Source organism: Nematostella vectensis, chromosome 1 (genome assembly GCF_932526225.1).
Source record: "Nematostella vectensis chromosome 1, jaNemVect1.1, whole genome shotgun sequence".
NCBI lineage: Eukaryota > Metazoa > Cnidaria > Anthozoa > Actiniaria > Edwardsiidae > Nematostella > Nematostella vectensis.
This window is the reverse complement of record NC_064034.1, coordinates 6,509,928-6,531,229: the sequence shown is the minus strand read 5'-3', so window position 1 is coordinate 6,531,229 and position 21,302 is coordinate 6,509,928. Positions and strand designations below refer to the sequence as shown.

General features: G+C 44.1%; 2 protein-coding genes across 4 annotated transcripts in view; one reads left to right on the top strand and one right to left on the bottom strand.

The window, feature by feature from the left end:
- The window catches only part of LOC116602991 (transient receptor potential cation channel subfamily A member 1), a 35,888-nt gene that overhangs the window by 2,826 nt on the left and 11,760 nt on the right, over positions 1-21,302 (top strand). For 2 of the 3 annotated variants that reach the window (XM_048730419.1, XM_032363871.2), the window contains exons 1-13: positions 679-796; positions 1,571-1,845; positions 2,795-2,903; positions 3,212-3,390; positions 6,925-7,032; positions 13,488-13,596; positions 13,985-14,082; positions 14,445-14,492; positions 15,681-15,866; positions 18,153-18,341; positions 19,067-19,153; positions 19,471-19,556; positions 19,885-20,046. In XM_048730419.1, the coding sequence (XP_048586376.1) occupies positions 1,609-1,845; positions 2,795-2,903; positions 3,212-3,390; positions 6,925-7,032; positions 13,488-13,596; positions 13,985-14,082; positions 14,445-14,492; positions 15,681-15,866; positions 18,153-18,341; positions 19,067-19,153; positions 19,471-19,556; positions 19,885-20,046 (1,598 nt within the window). In that variant the 5' untranslated portion in view covers positions 679-796; positions 1,571-1,608. Of the gene's footprint in view, positions 1-678; positions 797-1,570; positions 1,846-2,794; positions 2,904-3,211; positions 3,391-6,924; positions 7,033-13,487; positions 13,597-13,984; positions 14,083-14,444; positions 14,493-15,680; positions 15,867-18,152; positions 18,342-19,066; positions 19,154-19,470; positions 19,557-19,884; positions 20,047-21,302 lie in introns of those variants that run through there. The other variant, XM_032363870.2, reaches the window with a different exon arrangement.
- On the bottom strand, positions 3,676-5,378 carry LOC116602993 (transcription factor LBX2). The gene is made up of 2 exons (XM_032363874.2): positions 5,026-5,378; positions 3,676-4,414 (listed from the first exon to the last, which is right to left on the bottom strand). Exons 1-2 carry the CDS (start codon positions 5,288-5,290, stop codon positions 3,843-3,845), a joined length of 837 nt encoding a protein of 278 aa, XP_032219765.2. The 5' UTR covers positions 5,291-5,378; the 3' UTR covers positions 3,676-3,842.

The following is a 21,302-nucleotide window of genomic DNA, read 5'->3' as shown; positions in this document are numbered from 1 at the left end:
AGGAGACAAAGGAAATGCTGGCGAAGTGCTGGCCAAATGTTTGAGCTCAATCAAAATTTCGCCAACACTCGCCAGCACCAGCCAGCACCTCCCAACACGGTGTTCAAACTGCGCCAGCATCGCTGGGCCAGCGTCTCACGAGCAAGTTTGCACGGGGCTTTATTAAACGGTTTACCTTCAACCCAAAGCCGTCACTTTATTTTCGCGATTTCGCGATCGAGAAACTAAAGTGACGCAAAAATACACACGTACACATATATCTTTGTCCATCTCAATTTTTCTTTGCCGAAAACAAGTGTGCTCTCGTATGTTTGTAATGAAAATATAAAACAAATGCCGGTTTTCGGGGTTAAGGTGTTGGAATCTTCCCTTTCCTCTCAATCAGGGTAGCTAATAAACAATCTGTCTCTGTACAGAAGCATATAGATCGCACCAAAAATCCTGAATAAACTTTTCTTTACCGGCATTCCGGAAAAAAAATGGAATCTATTAAATATCTATATTAACACGCCACGGCCCAATGACAATGAAATTTTACTGCATTCAAAAAATTATCACTTCACATGAAGTTCCTAACGAGCATCGAGTAGACTCGATCAAAATCACAAGTCAAAGTCACGCCGAAAATTCCGAAACAAAAGTTTACTTACCGGCATTCCGGAAAAAAATGGAATCTAATTCACTATAATATAAACACGCCACGGCCCAATGACAATGCAAATTCCACTGCATTTAAAAAACCATCACTTCACATGAACGAGCATGGAGTAGACTCAATCAAACTCACGAGTTGCAGGTAAGAACACCGTAGGATCTCCACGGTATTTCATATGCAATACTTTATATGCAGTACTTTTGCTCATTATTTTTATCAAAACTCAAAATTTTACGACATTTACCTATATCAATAGGGCTTTTGTACTTTTGTTCCTTTGTAGGTTTAATTAATACGATTCACCGCTCCCGGTTGTACCGATCGTATAGAACTTTATCGCGGTTCTCTCACGTTTTTCTGTTACTGACAAGTCAAGCTAAGCACGATAGAGCGTCTTCATGACGAAGTACCTGTGGCCAATATACCCTTACAATTTTGAAGGCTATGCAATTTTAGTTATCCTGGTATTAAAACCATACTGACGAAACGACCAAACACTTACCCTACTATGCTAACCCTGTAGACAGTTGTTCAAGGAATATCATTAGCTGACATCGAATCGAGTCTAAGTATGCAAGTCACATCATCTCTGAAACAAAAGGAGGGGCCGTAAGGGTTTGCGGTAATGCGGTTTTGCCTTAAGTCTGACGCGGTTTTTCGTATTTTCTTCCGCGGTATTGCGGTTTCTCTAGACTGCGCGGTTTACGGTTATTGACTTATTTTGACGGTTGTGCGGTTTTTAGTGTTTTTGTGCGGTTTCTGTGCGTTTTTCTTTTACAGTTTTCGCTTCCCCCTTACGCCCTCCTCTTCAGCATCGCAAACACAAGGGAGACAAAGATGTTAATAAAAATCTTTAAAAAGTCATTTGCTATGCATTATATTCAGATATTTATATATTCATTCCTTTTGTTACAGACTCCTGCCACGCTTTCTCTTCGAGACGACTCGGCAAAATGAACGATTCAGAGAAAGACAATAAATCCTCGATCATTGAGAACCCTCTTTATAGCGAAGGGCTGAATGGAGAGGCCGAGCGGGACCTGGACCCCGAAACCAGACTGCTGATGGAGAGTTTGCGAAAGCGACACGTGGAAAGACGACAAACGCTCGTGGGGATTCACATGTCCTACGATCGTCTGGATGCTGTGGACGCATTCGAAAATGATAGCATAAGCTCTATGGATGAAAAGGTAATAAGCGAGCGAGGAGGGAGTTGGGGAGACTTAAGACCAAAAGTTCCCGACTCTGGACGAATGTTTTAGTGCCTCTCTAAAAGGGATGCAAATGATATTATTTAAATTTTAAATAGATCCTTTTGATTCGTTCTTGGAGCCAAACAAAAAATAAAAATAACAACCCCGGTAGCCGGATTTTTTTTGTGTGTTTATCATATGATTATTGATAATCAAGTGGAGTTTACGGTAAATTTATTACTGAAACAAACAAAAACGAGATTACCTGAAATTAGAACGAGCTGCATATTGATTTCCTATGAAAAGTGACTGCTAATTAGACATGACTTAGCCGTTATTTATGATTGACGACTCCGCCTTTATTTATGATTGACAGTATGACTCCGCCTTTATTAATGTTTGACAGTATAAGTCCGCCTTTATTTGTGATTGACAGTATGACTCCTTCTTTATTTATGATTCACAGTATGACTCCGCCTTTATTTATGATTGACATTATGGCTCCGCCTTTATTTATGATTGACATTATGGCTCCGCCTTTATTTATGTTTGACAGTATGACTCCGCCATTATTTATGTTTGACAGTATAAGTCCGCCTTTATTTGTGATTGACAGTATGACTCCTTCTTTATTTGTGATTCACAGTATGACTCCTTTTTTATTTATGGTTCACAGTATGACTCCGCCTTTATTTATGATTAACAGTCTGACTTCGCCTTTGTTTGTGTTTGACAGTATAACTCCGCCTCTATTTGTGAATGACAGTATAACTCCGCCTTTATTTGTGAATGACAGTATAACCCCGCCTTTATTTGTGAATGACAGTATAACTCCGCCTTTATTTGTGAATGACAGTATAACTCCGCCTTTATTTGTGAATGACATTATGCCTCCGCCTTTATTTGTGAATGACAGTATAACTCCGCCTTTATTTGTGATTGACAGTATGATAGCGACGAGAAAGTGGTGCGAGGATCCAAGCCTCAGATACTAAACAAAGCAGTGCTTTCTGGTGATCATGTGACTGTGACCAAATTTCTCGACCGAAAAGTCGGTGAGTTTCCGTCGTGTTATTTTCTCCGCACGTGGAAGGGCTCTACACATCTTGGCTGCCATGTTTAGTTGGAAAAAAAAATCAAACCAATGATTGAAGTCCGAAATTTAATGAACGAAAATTTCAAGAAGATTTTTAAGTTGCTTGAATAAGCCGATGGATTTTTTACGACAAAATATTGTTCAAGTGCGTATTTTTTCACTATATATTTGTTAACTTTTGTTTTGCTTCCTTGTGAGTATCTTGCTTTAAAATCTCAAGCAATAATATAACGTAGCCCGTCTAATAGCTTGCGTCATGTGACTTAGATGCCAACTTGCCCGGTCAGTTTGGTAGGACGCCGCTTCACAACGCAGTGCTTAAAGGCGATATGCGTATGGTCAAGCTCTTGCTAAGTCATGGTAGAGCTGACGTGGGTTGCCGGGACGACAGAAATGATACGCCACTCCATTTCGCGGTGCGTGCCGGGAACGAAGAGATCGTGCAGGTAAGACATCACTTGTGTCCCGTAATGCATGCTGGGTAGACGTGCCCTATCGTAACCGTTTGGTGCATGGCCAGTTTTCAAATTGTTCGATTCTCCTTTTCGTTTACCACGCGGTCTCGCCACTCCATGTATTGCAGTCAATAATGTGTTGGCTCGCAGTCAGCCCCCCCCCCCCTTCCCCCCAATTTTGATTTTTTTTCCTTTTTACTAAGGAACAAATGTTAAAAACTCGGCCATGTACAGGAAACTTATTCCAGCAGATCACAGCAACAAACAAAGAATAAAGGCATTTGCATATCGTTTATTACACTCGAAAGTAAAATAAAAATATATATATATATAAAGCAATAAAGAAACCATTATTTACAAAATGCAGGAAAATTAAAGTAGTTAATTTTGCAATCACAAATTTTCCCGTGATTGTCTTTTGGCCGTATATTCGCGTTTTTGCTTCACTTATGTTTTAACGGATGAGTAGACTCGAAAGAAGAGTATTCTCGGAATCCCTGTGGCAGGCCTGGATACTCAAGCGGCGAAGCACTTGGATGGGCTACGTCAGGTCCAGGCCCCATTCGGTAGAGATTGGGCGATTGAGGAAACTCGGCACTAGGCTTCTCGAAATATGTCGGTGGGAGCGGAGGTCGGTGAAGCGGTGGTGGCTCGGGTGTGTATCCCAAGTACGTTAGGGGCGAGGCAGCCTGGTAACGAGGGTATGCCGGATGCGGCTGGTATCCATGGATACCGGGTTGTAGATCACGTGATATACTGTTCAGATAGGCTATCTTGGTGTGCTGCTGTGTGAATTCGGCTCGTTTTCGCTTTTGCTTCATGCGTCTATTTTGGAACCACGTCTTTACCTGATTGTCGGTCATGTTGAGAGCAAGCGCGAGTTGTTGGCGCTCCTTGGTGCCGAGGTATTGCTGGAGTTCGAATGTCTTTTCTAATCGGAAAACTTGTTCAGCGGAAAACGAGGAACGGTTCTTTTTAGGGACTGCGATATCCTCTGCGGGTACGGGAGAACATGCTGAAACAACAAGAAAGAACTTTAGCGAACATAATACAATAATTTAGCCTCAGGTTACCTCCATGTAATGTTAATTACTGGTGAAATAAACTTTGAAAAATAATTTTCTAGACTCTTTTATCATGAACTGTAAATACACACAAACATTCAATTTGCGGGCAGTCTAGTGAAGATTGTATTTTTAAACGAATACCATGTTAACTAAAAGGGACAAACTACCAACGCTATCGTCCAACTTCTATTATCTAAACGAATAAATTCATAACATGCGTGGGTAATACAAGGTGCATGTTACCATTGACGGACTCTAAGAGCGGCAGTCGCATGTTGGTGTTACTTACTCAAGACACAGAGATTGTATGTACAGCATGCTTTTTTTACTTAAAACACGTTAATCGTATGTTTGTGTTGGTTGAAGCGAAGATACGGCAATGGTATGTTGTTGTTTGACGCAGAAACACTGCGATCTGTATGTTTGTGATACGTCAATTGTGTGTTTGTGCAGTTTTACATGGAGCACACGAGAGTGTATGTTTGTGTTCAAAGCAAGGCAATGTTTGTGTGTTGTCTGACAGAAGCTACGGCAAAATGCTTGTGTTTGTTTTACAAACCTGTGCTCTCGGGTGGTGACTCGTTAAGATGAACAGGCGAAAGCCTTGGACTTGCCGAGTTCTCTGAGGAGCTGTCGGCAGTGGGAGACGACCCCGTAGATCCACCCGTAGATGGCATGTGATATTGAGTGATATTTCCTATAACATCATCCATCATAAATGATGGCTTCCTCGGCACCTTGTTCTGAACTGGTGGGGGCCAGTAACCCAGGAAGCCTTCCTGGCCAGGTGGAATGCTAGACGGTACGCCGTTGAAGTCTGACATGATCTGTGGAAAGCAAGCGTCTGAAATCGTTCGCCTCCGTAGCAATCTTCAATCCTTGCCGCGTTTGGCGGTAAAAATTCTATGGCCAATCGTTAAAAGGGCTAACTAAGAAAAGGGGCTGCATAACTTATTATGAAACAAAAGGATGATTGCAGTGGTGCGGGCTTGTAAAGCGTGGCGGTGAATTGGCTCCGCATTGTTTTAGAGTGTCGGCACGTTAGGTATAACAACTTTGGCGGGACTACACAAACTAACTAATGGTGCCGATTAAACAATACGTTTCTCAAAGTGATACCTAAATCACTGTAAAAACGAATTGACTATTAAAAAAAAGTTAAAAGCAATTTTCTATCAGTCGCACTATAAGCGATATCAATTTCTCCAAATAAATATTAGAAAACCTAATAGCTTAGTAACGCGCACGCTAATTCAGTAATTGACTATTTTTTATAATTTCTCATGGAATTTCACAAGAACAGATACATGCAATGCACGAGCGTCGTTTTTTTCAATAGTTTTTTTTTTCAAGTATGTAAAAGAACTTATTGCGGAACCTTTATTGACGCTGAAATTAAGAAATAATAGAGCGGTTTTTATTAGAATGCAAGCGCAAACGCAACAAGTGAGAATCATCCCAAACACTGCGCTCAATAAGCAAAATCAGGTAAACGGTAATCAGTGAGGATCGAAACTTAATACGTTCGACTTGCGCTTCGTAAAACCAAACCTTAAGAAGCATAATTATCTATTGGAAAAAAGTGAATAGTGTGTATATCTCAAGCTGGACCCAGGAAATGAATATCATTTTCAAACGATGACGGAAAGACAATCATTCTTTATCATGTATTCATATAAATCATACAGAATGCATTTTCACGTGCTGTTATTGAATCAATTCATATCTATCATTGTTTATGCCGTCGTAGCTCATACGTTGTCGTCGTCGTTGCTTAGGTACCTAATGACTTCTAAGCATGAAATTAACTAAGCGAAGTCACTCACAATTATGGCGCCGAGGCAAAATCGTTCTCTCTTTTCAATGAAACATTATATGCGAAGAACATATAGATTATCATACTTGTGTTGCTGTGCATTCTATTTTGTGTATATTTCCACATGTTGCCTGGGAAAGCTCAGGTTTACCAGAAAGCGACACACGAACGCGCGAGAGAGGTTAACAACATAACAAGAACAAGAAAGAATCTCATGATAAGAACAAGAAAGAATCTCATATTCAAAGCAAAAAAAGAAAGTCCTTTTAGTTTCCCTCTGTATCATGTAAATTTTAGAAGTCACACTTTCATCGATTTATTTCAAAAGAAGATGCGCGCTAGGTGCTATACTAAAATATGTAAAGGGCTTCATTTTGGGTAGTGAAAGATCCCGCAGTGACATATCCAGAAATAGGTCATGTCGTTGAATATTATTTATTTCAAAACAATAATATCGATATTGAATTCGTGCCGAATGAATAACCAAGAAGATTTAATTCCAAACAAGATCTCCTCTCTCATCCTTCCTCGCAATTTTTCGCATGGCATGCGTCGTCCCGGCCGAGTTATATTTTAACTTCGGACCATCAAAAAAACATGACAATACGTATTAATGGCTTCTGTATAATTTTCTTCTATTAGGTGCTTTTGAAGGTGTCTGACTGCGATGTTAACGCCAAGAGTGCAAGTGCTCGCACTCCACTCCATCTGGCTGCCAGTCTCGACAAACCCGAAATTTGTACCACATTGGTGAGTATCTTTCCCTCCCCTCTGCTCCCCACATACCCGAAATTTGTATCACATTGGTGAGTATCTTTCCCTCCCCCTGCCTCCCACAAACGCGAAATTTGTACCACATTGGTGAGTATCTTTCCCTCCCCCTGCCCCCCACAAACCCGAAATTTGTACCACATTGGTGAGTATCTTTCCCTCCCCCTGCCTCCCACAAACGCGAAATTTGTACTACATTGGTGAGTATCTTTCCCTCCCCCTGCCCCCAACAAACCCGAAATTTGTACCACATTGGTGAGTATCTTTCCCTCCCCCTGCCTCCCACAAACGCGAAATTTGTACCACATTGGTGAATATCTTTCCCTCCCCCCTGCCCCCCACAAACGCGAAGTTTGTACCACATTGGTGAGTATCTTTCCCTCCCCCTGCCCGCCACAAACCCGAAATTTGTACCACATTGGTGAGTATCTTTCCCTCCCCCTGCCTCCCACAAACGCGAAATTTGTACCACATTGGTGAATATCTTTCCCTCCCCCCTGCCCCCCACAAACGCGAAGTTTGTACCACATTGGTGAGTATCTTTCTCTACTCCTGCCCCCCACAAACCCGAAATTTGTACCACATTGGTGAGTATCTTTCCATCCCCCTACCCCCCACAAACGCGAAATTTGTATCACATTGGTGAGTATCTTTCCCTCCCCCTGCCCCCAACAAACCCGAAATTTGTACCACATTGGTGAGTATCTTTCCCTCCCCCTGCCTCCCACAAACGCGAAATTTGTACCACATTGGTGAATATCTTTCCCTCCCCCCTGCCCCCCACAAACGCGAAGTTTGTACCACATTGGTGAGTATCTTTCTCTACTCCTGCCCCCCACAAACCCGAAATTTGTACCACATTGGTGAGTATCTTTCCCTCCCCCTACCCCCCACAAACGCGAAATTTGTATCACATTGGTGAGTATCTTTCCCTCCCCCTGCCCCCAACAAACCCGAAATTTGTACCACATTGGTGAGTATCTTTCCCTCTCCCTGCCCCCCACAAACGCGAAATTTGTACGACATTGGTGAATATCTTTCCCTCCCCCCTGCCCTCCACAAACGCGAAGTTTGTACCACATTGGTGAGTATCTTTCCCTCCCCCCTGCTCCCCACATACCCGAAATTTGTATCACATTGGTGAGTATCTTTCCCTCCCCACTGCCCCCAACAAACCCGAAATTTGTACCACATTGGTGAGTATCTTTCCCTCCCCCCTGCTCCCCACATACCCGAAATTTGTATCACATTGGTGAGTATCTTTCCCTCCCCCCTGCCCCCAACAAACCCGAAATTTGTACCACATTGGTGAGTATCTTTCCCTCCCCCTGCCCCCCACAAACCCGAAGTTTGTACCACATTGGTGAGTATCTTTCCCTCCTCCTGCCCCCCACAAACCCGAAATTTGTACCACATTGGTGAGTATCTTTCCCTCCCCCTGCCCTTCACAAACGCGAAATTTGTATCACATTGGTGAGTATCTTTCCCTCCCCCTGCCCCCAACAAACCCGAAATTTGTACCACATTGGTGAGTATCTTTCCCTCCCCCTGCCTCCCACAAACGCGAAATTTGTACGACATTGGTGAATATCTTTCCCTCCCCCCTGCCCTCCACAAACGCGAAGTTTGTACCACATTGGTGAGTATCTTTCCCTCCCCCATGCTCCCCACATACCCGAAATTTGTATCACATTGGTGAGTATCTTTCCCTCCCCCCTGCCCCCCACAAACCCGAAATTTGTACCACATTGGTGAGTATCTTTCCCTCTCCCTGCCCCCCACAAACCCGAAATTTGTACCACATTGGTGAGTATCTTTCCCTCCCCCCTGCCCCCAACAAACCCGAAATTTGTACCACATTGGTGAGTATCTTTCCCTCCCCCTGCCCCCCACAAACCCGAAATTTGTACCACATTGGTGAGTATCTTTCCCTCCCCCTGCCTCCCACAAACGCGAAATTTGTACTACATTGGAGAGTATCTTTCCCTCCCCCTGCCCCCCACAAACCCGAAATTTGTACCACATTGGTGAGTATCTTTCCCTCCCCCTGCCTCCCACAAACGCGAAATTTGTACCACATTGGTGAATATCTTTCCCTCCCCCCTGCCCCCCACAAACGCGAAGTTTGTACCACATTGGTGAGTATCTTTCCCTCCCCCTGCCCGCCACAAACCCGAAATTTGTACCACATTGGTGAGTATCTTTCCCTCCCCCTGCCTCCCACAAACGCGAAATTTGTACCACATTGGTGAATATCTTTCCCTCCCCCCTGCCCCCCACAAACGCGAAGTTTGTACCACATTGGTGAGTATCTTTCTCTACTCCTGCCCCCCACAAACCCGAAATTTGTACCACATTGGTGAGTATCTTTCCCTCCCCCTACCCTCCACAAACGCGAAATTTGTATCACATTGGTGAGTATCTTTCCCTCCCCCTGCCCCCAACAAACCCGAAATTTGTACCACATTGGTGAGTATCTTTCCCTCCCCCTGCCTCCCACAAACGCGAAATTTGTACCACATTGGTGAATATCTTTCCCTCCCCCCTGCCCCCCACAAACGCGAAGTTTGTACCACATTGGTGAGTATCTTTCTCTACTCCTGCCCCCCACAAACCCGAAATTTGTACCACATTGGTGAGTATCTTTCCCTCCCCCTACCCCCCACAAACGCGAAATTTGTATCACATTGGTGAGTATCTTTCCCTCCCCCTGCCCCCAACAAACCCGAAATTTGTACCACATTGGTGAGTATCTTTCCCTCTCCCTGCCCCCCACAAACGCGAAATTTGTACGACATTGGTGAATATCTTTCCCTCCCCCCTGCCCTCCACAAACGCGAAGTTTGTACCACATTGGTGAGTATCTTTCCCTCCCCCCTGCTCCCCACATACCCGAAATTTGTATCACATTGGTGAGTATCTTTCCCTCCCCACTGCCCCCAACAAACCCGAAATTTGTACCACATTGGTGAGTATCTTTCCCTCCCCCCTGCTCCCCACATACCCGAAATTTGTATCACATTGGTGAGTATCTTTCCCTCCCCCCTGCCCCCAACAAACCCGAAATTTGTACCACATTGGTGAGTATCTTTCCCTCCCCCTGCCCCCCACAAACCCGAAGTTTGTACCACATTGGTGAGTATCTTTCCCTCCTCCTGCCCCCCACAAACCCGAAATTTGTACCACATTGGTGAGTATCTTTCCCTCCCCCTGCCCTTCACAAACGCGAAATTTGTATCACATTGGTGAGTATCTTTCCCTCCCCCTGCCCCCAACAAACCCGAAATTTGTACCACATTGGTGAGTATCTTTCCCTCCCCCTGCCTCCCACAAACGCGAAATTTGTACGACATTGGTGAATATCTTTCCCTCCCCCCTGCCCTCCACAAACGCGAAGTTTGTACCACATTGGTGAGTATCTTTCCCTCCCCCATGCTCCCCACATACCCGAAATTTGTATCACATTGGTGAGTATCTTTCCCTCCCCCCTGCCCCCCACAAACCCGAAATTTGTACCACATTGGTGAGTATCTTTCCCTCCCCCTGCCCCCCACAAACCCGAAATTTGTACCACATTGGTGAGTATCTTTCCCTCCCCCTGCCCCCCACAAACCCGAAATTTGTACCACATTGGTGAGTATCTTTCCCTCCCCCCTGCCCCCCACAAACCCGAAATTTGTACCACATTGGTGAGTATCTTTCCCTCCCCCTGCCCCCCACAAACCCGAAATTTATACCACATTGGTGAGTATCTTTCCCCCCCCCCCCTGCCCCCCACAAACCCGAAATTTGTACCACATTGGTGAGTATCTTTCCCTCCCCTGCCCCCCACAAACCCGAAATTTGTACCACATTGGTGAGTATCTTTCCCTCCCCCCTGTCCCCCACAAACCCGAAATTTGTACCACATTGGTGAGTATCTTTCCCCCCCCTGCCCCCCACAAACCCGAAATTTGTACCACATTGGTGAGTATCTTTCCCTCTCCCTGCCCCCCACAAACCCAAAATATGTACCACATTGGTGAGTATCTTTCCCTCCCCCCTGCCCCCAACAAACCCGAAATTTGTACCACATTGGTGAGTATCTTTCCCTCCTCCTGCCCCCCACAAACCCGAAATTTGTACCACATTGGTGAGTATCTTTCCCTCCCCCTGCCCTTCACAAACGCGAAATTTGTATCACATTGGTGAGTATCTTTCCCTCCCCCTGCCCCCAACAAACCCGAAATTTGTACCACATTGGTGAGTATCTTTCCCTCCCCCTGCCTCCCACAAACGCGAAATTTGTACGACATTGGTGAATATCTTTCCCTCCCCCCTGCCCTCCACAAACGCGAAGTTTGTACCACATTGGTGAGTATCTTTCCCTCCCCCATGCTCCCCACATACCCGAAATTTGTATCACATTGGTGAGTATCTTTCCCTCCCCACTGCCCCCCACAAACCCGAAATTTGTACCACATTGGTGAGTATCTTTCCCTCCCCCTGCCCCCCACAAACCCGAAATTTGTACCACATTGGTGAGTATCTTTCCCTCCCCCTGCCCCCCACAAACCCGAAATTTGTACCACATTGGTGAGTATCTTTCCCTCCCCCCTGCCCCCCACAAACCCGAAATTTGTACCACATTGGTGAGTATCTTTCCCTCCCCCTGCCCCCCACAAACCCGAAATTTATACCACATTGGTGAGTATCTTCCCCCCCCCTGCCCCCCACAAACCCGAAATTTGTACCACATTGGTGAGTATCTTTCCCTCCCCTGCCCCCCACAAACCCGAAATTTGTACCACATTGGTGAGTATCTTTCCCTCCCCCCTGCCCCCCACAAACCCGAAATTTGTACCACATTGGTGAGTATCTTTCCCCCCCTGCCCCCCACAAACCCGAAATTTGTACCACATTGGTGAGTATCTTTCCCTCTCCCTGCCCCCCACAAACCCGAAATTTGTACCACATTGGTGAGTATCTTTCCCTCCCCCCTGCCCCCAACAAACCCGAAATTTGTACCACATTGGTGAGTATCTTTCCCTCCCCCCTGCCCCCCACAAACCCGAAATTTGTACCACTTTGGCGAGTATCTTTCCCTCTCCCTGCCCCCCACAAACCCGAAATTTGTACCACATTGGTGAGTATCTTTCCCTCCCCCCTGCCCCCAACAAACCCGAAATTTGTACCACATTGGTGAGTATCTTTCCCTCCCCCCTGCCCCCCACAAACCCGAAATTTGTATCACATTGGTGAGTATCTTTCCTTCCCCCCTGCCCTCCACAAACCCGAAATTTGTACCACATTGGTGAGTATCTTTCCCTCCCCCTGCCCCCCACAAACCCGAAATTTGTACCACATTGGTGAGTATCTTCCCCTCCCCCCTGCCCCCCACAAACCCGAAATTTGTACCACATTGGTGAGTATCTTTCCCTCTCCCTGCCCCCCACAAACCCGAAATTTGTACCACATTGGTGAGTATCTTTCCCTCCCCCCTGCCCCCAACAAACCCGAAATTTGTACCACATTGGTGAGTATCTTTCCCTCCCCCCTGCCCCCCACAAACCCGAAATTTGTACCACATTGGCGAGTATCTTTCCCTCCCCCTGCCCCCCACAAACCCGAAATTTGTACCACATTGGTGAGTATCTTTCCCTTCCCCTGTCCCACACAAACCCGAAATTTGTACCACATTGGTGAGTATCTTTCCTTCCCCCCTGCCCCCCACAAACCCGAAATTTGTACCACATTGGTGAGTATCTTTCCCTCCCCCCTGCCCCCAACAAACCCGAAATTTGTACCACATTGGTGAGTATCTTTCCCTCCCCCTTCCCCCCACAAACGCGAAATTTGTATCACATTGGTGAGTATCTTTCCCTCCCCCTGCCCCCAACAAACCCGAAATTTGTACCACATTGGTGAGTATCTTTCCCTCCCCCTGCCCCCAACAAACCCGAAATTTGTACCACATTGGTGAGTATCTTTCCCTCCCCCCTGCCCCCCACAAACCCGAAATTTGTACCACATTGGTGAGTATCTTTCCCTCCCCCTGCCCCCAACAAACCCGAAATTTGTACCACATTGGTGAGTATCTTTCCCTCCCCCTGCCCCCAACAAACCCGAAATTTGTACCACATTGGTGAGTATCTTTCCCTCGTTATAGTGCAGCCATGTTTTACTGTTACTGTTTAGTTATCATTATTTTGTAGTGCGTCTATGTTTTACCGTTCGATTATCGTTATTTTGTAATGCGACCATGATTTACCGTTCGATTATCGTTATTTTGTAGTGCGACCATGATTTACCGCTCGGTTATCGTTATAGTGCAGCCATGTTTTACTGTTACTGTTTAGTTATCGTTATTTTGTAGTGCATCTATGTTTTACCGTTTGATTATCGTTATTTTGTAATGCGTTCGTGTTTTAACGTTCGATTATTGTTTTTATTAGTTAGAATCCAATGCGTCGTTTGACACTAGAGACGACCAGGGCAAAATACCGTTGGGCGTGGCTATGGAATGTGGGGCGGCTAACTCTGCCCGGGTCCTCCTCAAGTACAGTAAGCAGACTGCAAGCGTTTTAATATACGGCTTTTTACTAAAATCTATACTTTGTAACACAATCCTCATTTGTTTCTATATAATTATAACGGATCCCGCATCAGACAACGCGATCATATTAAGAAAATTTAGCCAAAAATTGTCGTTTTTCCCAGACGCGGTCACTTCCATATATGGAAACTCATATATTTCTTATTCGGAAAACCTGCACGTGCTTCGCAAACTTTGTGAATTGTATTCAGAAGAGAAAAACAGTGGCTCTGGGTCTTTAGTCAATGGAGAAAGCTTCTGAAAAGAAACTAAAATTCCTCGGTACCAGACCCCTAAAACGACAAAGGTTTCTTCATATGTTATATTCTGCTTGACTTTTTTTTTTTTTGTATTCAGTCGGTCAGATGCAGTTGGACGTCGAGAAATTTCTCTACGACGCGGATCTGGATGGAAGCACTCTCCTCCATCTTGCTGTGGACAGCGGATTTACTAGTGTGAGCATTCGTGTAAAAAGACAGGGGGCCCTAGATTTTCTAAATACGTCGCTATAGTGATTGTTATACGTTTTCTTATTGTGGTCGTATCTTTTCTTCTAAAGTCTCAAATCAAGTAATCTGTTTTTATAAATGATAGCGAACACGTTTCAAAGTGGATTGAGAAAATCAACCTTATCGACTAACTACATGAAACGCTATTTAGAGGAATAAAAGGATTTATTCCACAGACAAATAGCGAACTAATCAAAACACACGTATGCAAAAAAATGTATGTAGTTCCTAATTCCACTTTGGCTAATATTTGTCTCTTGGTTCATTTTTTTTTATAAAATGATATTATTGTGTGTGTTTTATGGCAGGTTGTTAGTTTGTGCCTTGAGTATGGATCACGGATTAGAGAGCCGAAGGTATATAACTTTTATGATTGCATTAATCAATTTATTTGATTTTCTCATTTCTCATGGACACTTAGTTTGTGAATAAAACTGAGCTGCTGACTCGACTGTGGCGGCAAGCGGCCTTATTGAATGGGCGGTATTCGCAAAGGCTGCCACAACGTTTTCGCCCAATCCCCCCCCCCCCCCCAAAAAAAAAATATCAACAACCAGTGCCAAGAAATATAGGGAAAAAGCCCGAAAAAAGCCAGAAAAACATGCCGCAGTGCAACCTGGTATACTGGACAATAAAACTATTCCGTTCTTGCGTTAGCGTTCGATTGTTTTCTCGATTGTGTTGCGCTTCTCGTTCTGATGCTTGCGTCATATGCTGGTACTTCATGTAGCCATCAGTATAGTGTAATCTAGACACTAACCCTAACTCTGACCATATTGATGGCCACATGAAGTACTTACGCCGTCATAGCGGGAACTCGGCTGAACGCAAGAGCGTGGGCGCATTTATCCGGGAACTTAACGATTAGGGCGGGAAAGTCGTTAGTTACATAATAATCTCTGCGAGAGCATAACCAGCAATACACTCTTTTTTTATAAGAACTTCTAATTTTTAGTTGAGGCTGGGCCGTTCTTATTTCTGGAAAATTTTAAGGCTGAATATGTTCTTAACGATGTTCTAAAAATTTAGTGTACATAAGAATATAAAACCCAATGAATTATTAGGGAGAGAATTACACTAATGATCAATAGCAATAATAAAGTTGTTACTATGAGCACAATTTGATTCTGCATTTTAGAACGCATCAGGACTAAAAAAGGAAAAAAATGCTATCTGAGCCTCGGCATGTTCTTAGCATGTTCATAAAATTTGGTGAAATCTCAGGCTGGAAGTTCTTTTTAAAAGGTTCTTAAAAAAAGAGCGTATAAAACAAAATAACTGATAACGTAAACTTAATGACTTAAGATCTTTTGAAAAGTTTCTTTTCCTCAAGTGGATACTGTGGCGCTGTTAAAACTCTTCCACTGTTCTGTTTAGACTCTTTTATTTGTTTTCGCTGTTAACGCATCGTAGTAAAAAAAACGCGTAGATTAATTGTTATTCCGAGTAACACGCCAACTCCAATCTGCAAAATTACAATACGCAAAACTGTTAACGGAAATATGATCTTTTGTATCCTTTTTTTTTCTTGTTTTGCTTTTCAGCGCGTGGATCGGTTGACAGCGTTTCACTTAGCGTGCGAACAGGGTGCCGCAAACATCGTCAAGTTACTTCTCAAGGAAGATCCGGGGGTGGCAAAGATCCTGTTGGTAGACAAAGACGGCTCCACACCGCTACATAACGCGGCCAAAAGCAACAATCGCGCAATAGTGGAACTACTCATTGAACAGGTGAATAAGTCGTATCAGCTCTTCATGTCTGGTTGGGGATATTCTAGCTACACAATAGGCCTTCTCAAGCGCCAAAGCTATGTTAATTACACAGTAGGCCTTCTCAAGCGCTAAAGCTATGCTAGTTACACAATAGGCCTTCCTAAGCGCCAAAGCTATGCTAGTTACACAATAGGCCTTCCTAAGCGCCAAAGCTATGCTAGTTACACAATAGGCCTTCCTAAGCGCCAAAGCTATGCTAGTTACACAATAGGCCTTCCTAGCGCCAAAGCTATGCTAGTTACACAATAGGCCTTCCTAGCGCCAAAGCTATGCTAGTTACACAATAGGCCTTCCTAAGCGCCAAAGCTATGCTAGTTACACAATAGGCCTTCCTAGCGCTAAAGCTATGCTAGTTACACAATAGGCCTTCCTAAGCGCTAAAGCTATGCTAGTTACACAATAGGCCTTCCTAGCGCCAAAGCTATGCTAGTTACACAATAGGCCTTCCTAAGCGCCAAAGCTATGCTAGTTACACAATAGGCCTTCCTAAGCGCTAAAGCTATGCTAGTTACACAATAGGCCTTCCTAAGCGCCAAAGCTATGCTAGTTACACAATAGGCCTTCCTAAGCGCCAAAGCTATGCTAGTTACACAATAGGCCTTCCTAGCGCTAAAGCTATGCTAGTTACACAATAGGCCTTCCTAAGCGCTAAAGCTATGCTAGTTACACAATAGGCCTTCCTAGCACCAAAGCTATGCTAATTACACAATAGGCCTTCCTAAGCGCTAAAGCTATGCTAGTTACACAATAGGCCTCCCTAGCGCCAAAGCTATGCTAGTTACACAATAGGCCTTCTTAAGCGCCAAAGCTATGCTAGTTACACAATAGGCCTTCCTAAGCGCCAAAGCTATGCTAGTTACACAATAGGCCTTCCTAAGCGCTAAAGCTATGCTAGTTACACAATAGGCCTCCCTAGCGCCAAAGCTATGCTAGTTACACAATAGGCCTTCCTAGCGCCAAAGCTATGCTAGTTACACAACAGGCCTTCCTAAGCGCTAAAGCTGTGCTAGTTACACAATAGGCCTTCCTAGCGCCAAAGCTATGCTAGTTACACAATAGGCCTTCCTAAGCGCCAAAGCTATGCTAGTTACACAATAGGCCTTCCTAGCACCAAAGCTATGCTAGTTACACAATAGGCCTTCCTAGCACCAAAGCTATGCTAGTTACACAATAGGCCTTCCTAAGCGCCAAAGCTATGCTAGTTACACAATAGGCCTTCCTAGCACCAAAGCTATGCTAGTTACACAATAGGCCTTCCTAAGCGCCAAAGCTATGCTAGTTACACAATAGGCCTTTCTAGCACCAAAGCTATGCTAGTTACACAATAGGCCTGCCTAAGCGCCAAAGCTATGCTAGTTACACAATAGGCTTTCCTAAGCGCTAAAGCTATGCTAGTTACACAATAGGCCTTCCTAAGCGCCAAAGCTATGCTAGTTACACAATAGGCCTTCCTAAGCGCCAAAGCTATGCTAGTTACACAATAGGCCTTCCTAAGCGCCAAAGCTATGCTAGTTAAACAATAGGCCTTCCTAAGCGCCAAAGCTATGCTAGTTAAACAATAGGCCTTCCTAAGCGCTAAAGCTATGCTAGTTACACAATAGGCCTTCCTAGCGCTAAAGCTATGCTAGTTACACAATAGGCCTTCCTAAGCGCTAAAGCTATGCTAGTTAAACAATAGGCCTTCCTAAGCGCTAAAGCTATGCTAGTTAAACAATAGGCCTTCCTAAGCGCTAAAGCTATGCTAGTTACACAATAGGCCTTCCTAAGCGCTAAAGCTATGCTAGTTAAACAATAGGCCTCCCTAGCGCCAAAGCTCTGCTAGTTACACAAAAGGCCTTTTCAAAAGAGGTAAGACTTAAGAATCCATCGAATTTTTGAATGTTTTTTTGTCATATGCCTTGTAGGAAAACATAAAAAATGGCCCTTCTGGTGCATTCCACTATGACCTCGTGCGCAATAAACCGGATGCGCAAACCAGACATGACCAAAAATAAAATGTTGGGCATCTATTGTTATAAGGAAACACTCAAGCCTATACAATATATAAAAGCGGGATAAATAGAGAGAACGATGTTATCAGGTTATATTTTGAATGGTTTCTGGCTAAAAAAAATCCAAAAACGCTTAATATCAATAAATTTCCTAAACTTTGAAAGTATTTAACCAAAACGGAAAAAAAAATAAAAGCCAGACAAACCAAAAGGCAAACATGCTTTTGATGACAACAATCTGTATCTTTACAAGGGGGCGAATGTGAACGCTCGCAACGGCTTGAATGTAACACCGCTGATGTTAGCTGCGTCAACGGGCTCAGCTGATTCGGTTCACTTGTTGATGGAGAAGGGAGCAGACACCACCGTCAAAGACATTGATGGCCGAACAGCGGTGTTTAACGCAGTCGGGCACGGGGCGACTATGGAAGTGTTACTCCAGGTAGACCCATCAAAGCAGGTCAACTAACGCAGAGTATTGCCGTAAAATTAAACTTTGACCGAGGTAGAAGCACTGACGTGTAAGTCGCCGTATCCAGAATTGGCTTAGGGGGAGGGGGGGGGGGGGGGGGAGGGTGCTGCGCACAGTCATAGTAGGTTTTAAATGGGAAATACTTGAAGATTTCTTAATAAGAAATGACCCACATTTTGGCCGCTAAGGGGGGGAGGCGCTCATAGAACTAGCACAATAAATTTGAGAACCTTATCACCCTCCTTGTTAGTGGAATGCTGAATTACGAGAGCGCAAATTGAACGTCAAAGGTCAATATGAGTCAAAGGCATGGGAACCCTTATGGGAAACGTAGGAATTTTTAAGAATGAATGTTGCATGTTATACTGTTCGCCCTTTCATGGGAACCCTTATGGGAAACGTAGGAATTTTTAAGAATGAATGTTGCATGTTATACTGTTTGCCCTTTCAATCTAAGCGTCTCATTTACCATATGACTTGAAAGCGGACCTAAAATTAACACAAATGGAAAAAATATGGTTGTACTGAGAAAATGCAGTGAATTCACAAGCTAAATATCATTATCATTTGACGGCATCCAAATAAATAAGTAATGATTTTGTTGAGCCCAAATCAAAGTTTGACCAATAAAAACCTTCATATGACGAAAAAGCAGCTCGATTGATGTCCCTTAAAGTTTGTAGTTTATTTTTTAGGACAAGTCTTTGGTCCCTCTTCTTACGGAGAAAGACGCGCTTGGCTTTGCCCCCCCTCACTACGCAGCTAAGTGCGGAGACATCACAGTGAGTTTACAATATTCGCCTTGCGAAATTTTCTTGTTACTCTTGGAAGCGAAGAAGCCAATGGCAAAAAAGGCTCTATTTATGATAGATATGTCTTACGAGGTCAGAGGCTATGTAAAATTTTTAAAGGAAGAATCAGTCTGATGAGAGGAGTGATATTTACAAGCGAACAACAAACTAGTTACTATGTTATAAAATCTAACTGTTTCTCATATAAGAAATCCATTATGAAATCTCCAGAAAATAATGGAGATGAGATAAACTAGAGATACATTACGTAATGCTGTTTGTTAGCCGAAGCACTCTTTGTTTTCCAGAGTATTCGACTGTTCCTGGAGCATAACAAGATGGCAGGCAGTGTCCTGTCCGATTCTCAGGCCACGCCCCTCCACGTGGCAGCCCGGTAAGGTGTTCCCTCTTATTCGTCTTTATTACCACATAACAGTGTGAGCTGGCTATATAAGGCTATCTGATTATTGTCCATTGTGTGCTTATCTAATGTTCTCCACCCTCGACAATAATCAAGTTACATCGCTTGATAAAACTATAATGTTACTGGTCATTGTTAGACACGTTAAGCCTCGTTAAAAGTTTTTTTGCCTCGGTGAGGCTTTATTACAGGGCTACGATCCCTGTAACCGCTTTTCAGGTCACCGCATCACATAAAAATCAGGAGGGGGGGGGGGAATTTCCTAATGCGGTTTTAAGATGTTGTTATCGTTGTTTCTCAGACACAGTTGGCATGACATTATTCACGCGCTTGTCGATAAACAAGGCGGGAAAATAGTGAACCTGCAGGACAATCGCGGGCGCACTCCACTACACTACGCGGCTGCTGTCAGCGCAAATCGGTCAGCAGCCATTCTGTTACGCCACGGGGCCTCTATACTCAGGTAATCAATTAGCGATCTACTGTTTTTAGCCCAATACATACATCCCTGCCTTAGTAGGTTTGAAGCTTTGAATGTTCAGTGTCCATATTTGTTATTAGGGACCTTAAGAAACTAGGGCGGCAACGTAGACGACGACGACGGCGACGACGACGACGACAGAAAACAATAGAATTTGATTGGAGTTCAACAGAATCGCTTGGAAATGAGTTTTTTAGCTGTTTTCCATCAAACCACGACGTGAAAACACCAATAACTTCCATTTTTAATTGAGGGAACTTCCCCTGTGACGTGACGTTTGCGGTGTAAACTCCTTTTACATTGTTACTATAGAGTAATGTCTTTATTTCCATATGTTTTTTGCCCTAGTAATGTTTTAATCATTCAATTGCAACTTGTTTAGAAGTGAACACCAAGTGCAAACACATCTTTTTCGATGACGTTGCCATAGCCTGCCTCCCCCCGGATAGCGGCAGAAAAGAAACACAGGCGCTCGAGATTCCTGTGTTGATACATCGAGCGGGTTTCCCTTTTTTTACGCTTTTGGCATCGTCCCCTCCCCCCTTAACAAAGGAATTTGTCGACCACAGGAAACCCGCGAGAGTCTTAGAGATTCAGTCTCGGTTTCGAACGTTTAAAGACGGAGGAGGCTAGTCATAGCCGTCGTCGCAGCCCAGGGGGGGGGGGGGGGGGGGGACTTCGAGAAAAACAGACGGGGGTGCTCGACAGCAAAATCAATTTTGACCCTAAGGGATAACACTAAGGGCGTGGTCAACAACAATAGCACATAGATAGCACATAGAGTGTGGTCGAAAGAATTTTTAAACCTGAGAGATAGCATTAAAAACAATGCTCGTTTTCATTGGCTGACGGATACTGTATTGTTATGTTACCAACAATAAAGTAGGAAGTATCACCTTATGGTTTATTGTAAAATACGTTTCGAGCGACTGGACCACCATTTAGCGTGAGACACCCTAAAAGATAGCAGAATCGGAAAAATCCTCCTCCCCGGGCGTGAAAACCCCTAAAAGATAGCAGAATCGGAAAACTCCTTCTCCCCGGGCATGAAAACCCCTAAAAGATAGCAGAATCGGAAAAATCCTTCTCCCCGGGCGTGAAAACCCCTAAAAGATAGCAGAATCTGAAAAATCCTAAAACACACCCTAAGAGATAGCAGTTGGTAAGATTTTTATACCCTAAAAGATAGGTCGAGCACCCCGTCTACTTTTCTGGAGATTCCCCCCCCCCCCCCCCCC

Excerpts from the sequence above, each read along its gene's own strand:
- LOC116602993 (XM_032363874.2), bottom strand. The coding sequence starts at position 5,290 with ATGTCAGACTTCAACGGCGTACCGTCTAGCATTCCACCTGGCCAGGAA. Across the intron at positions 4,415-5,025 it reads GTCACCACCCGAGAGCACAG|CATGTTCTCCCGTACCCGCA; the intron begins GTTTGTAAAACA and ends TTGTTGTTTCAG.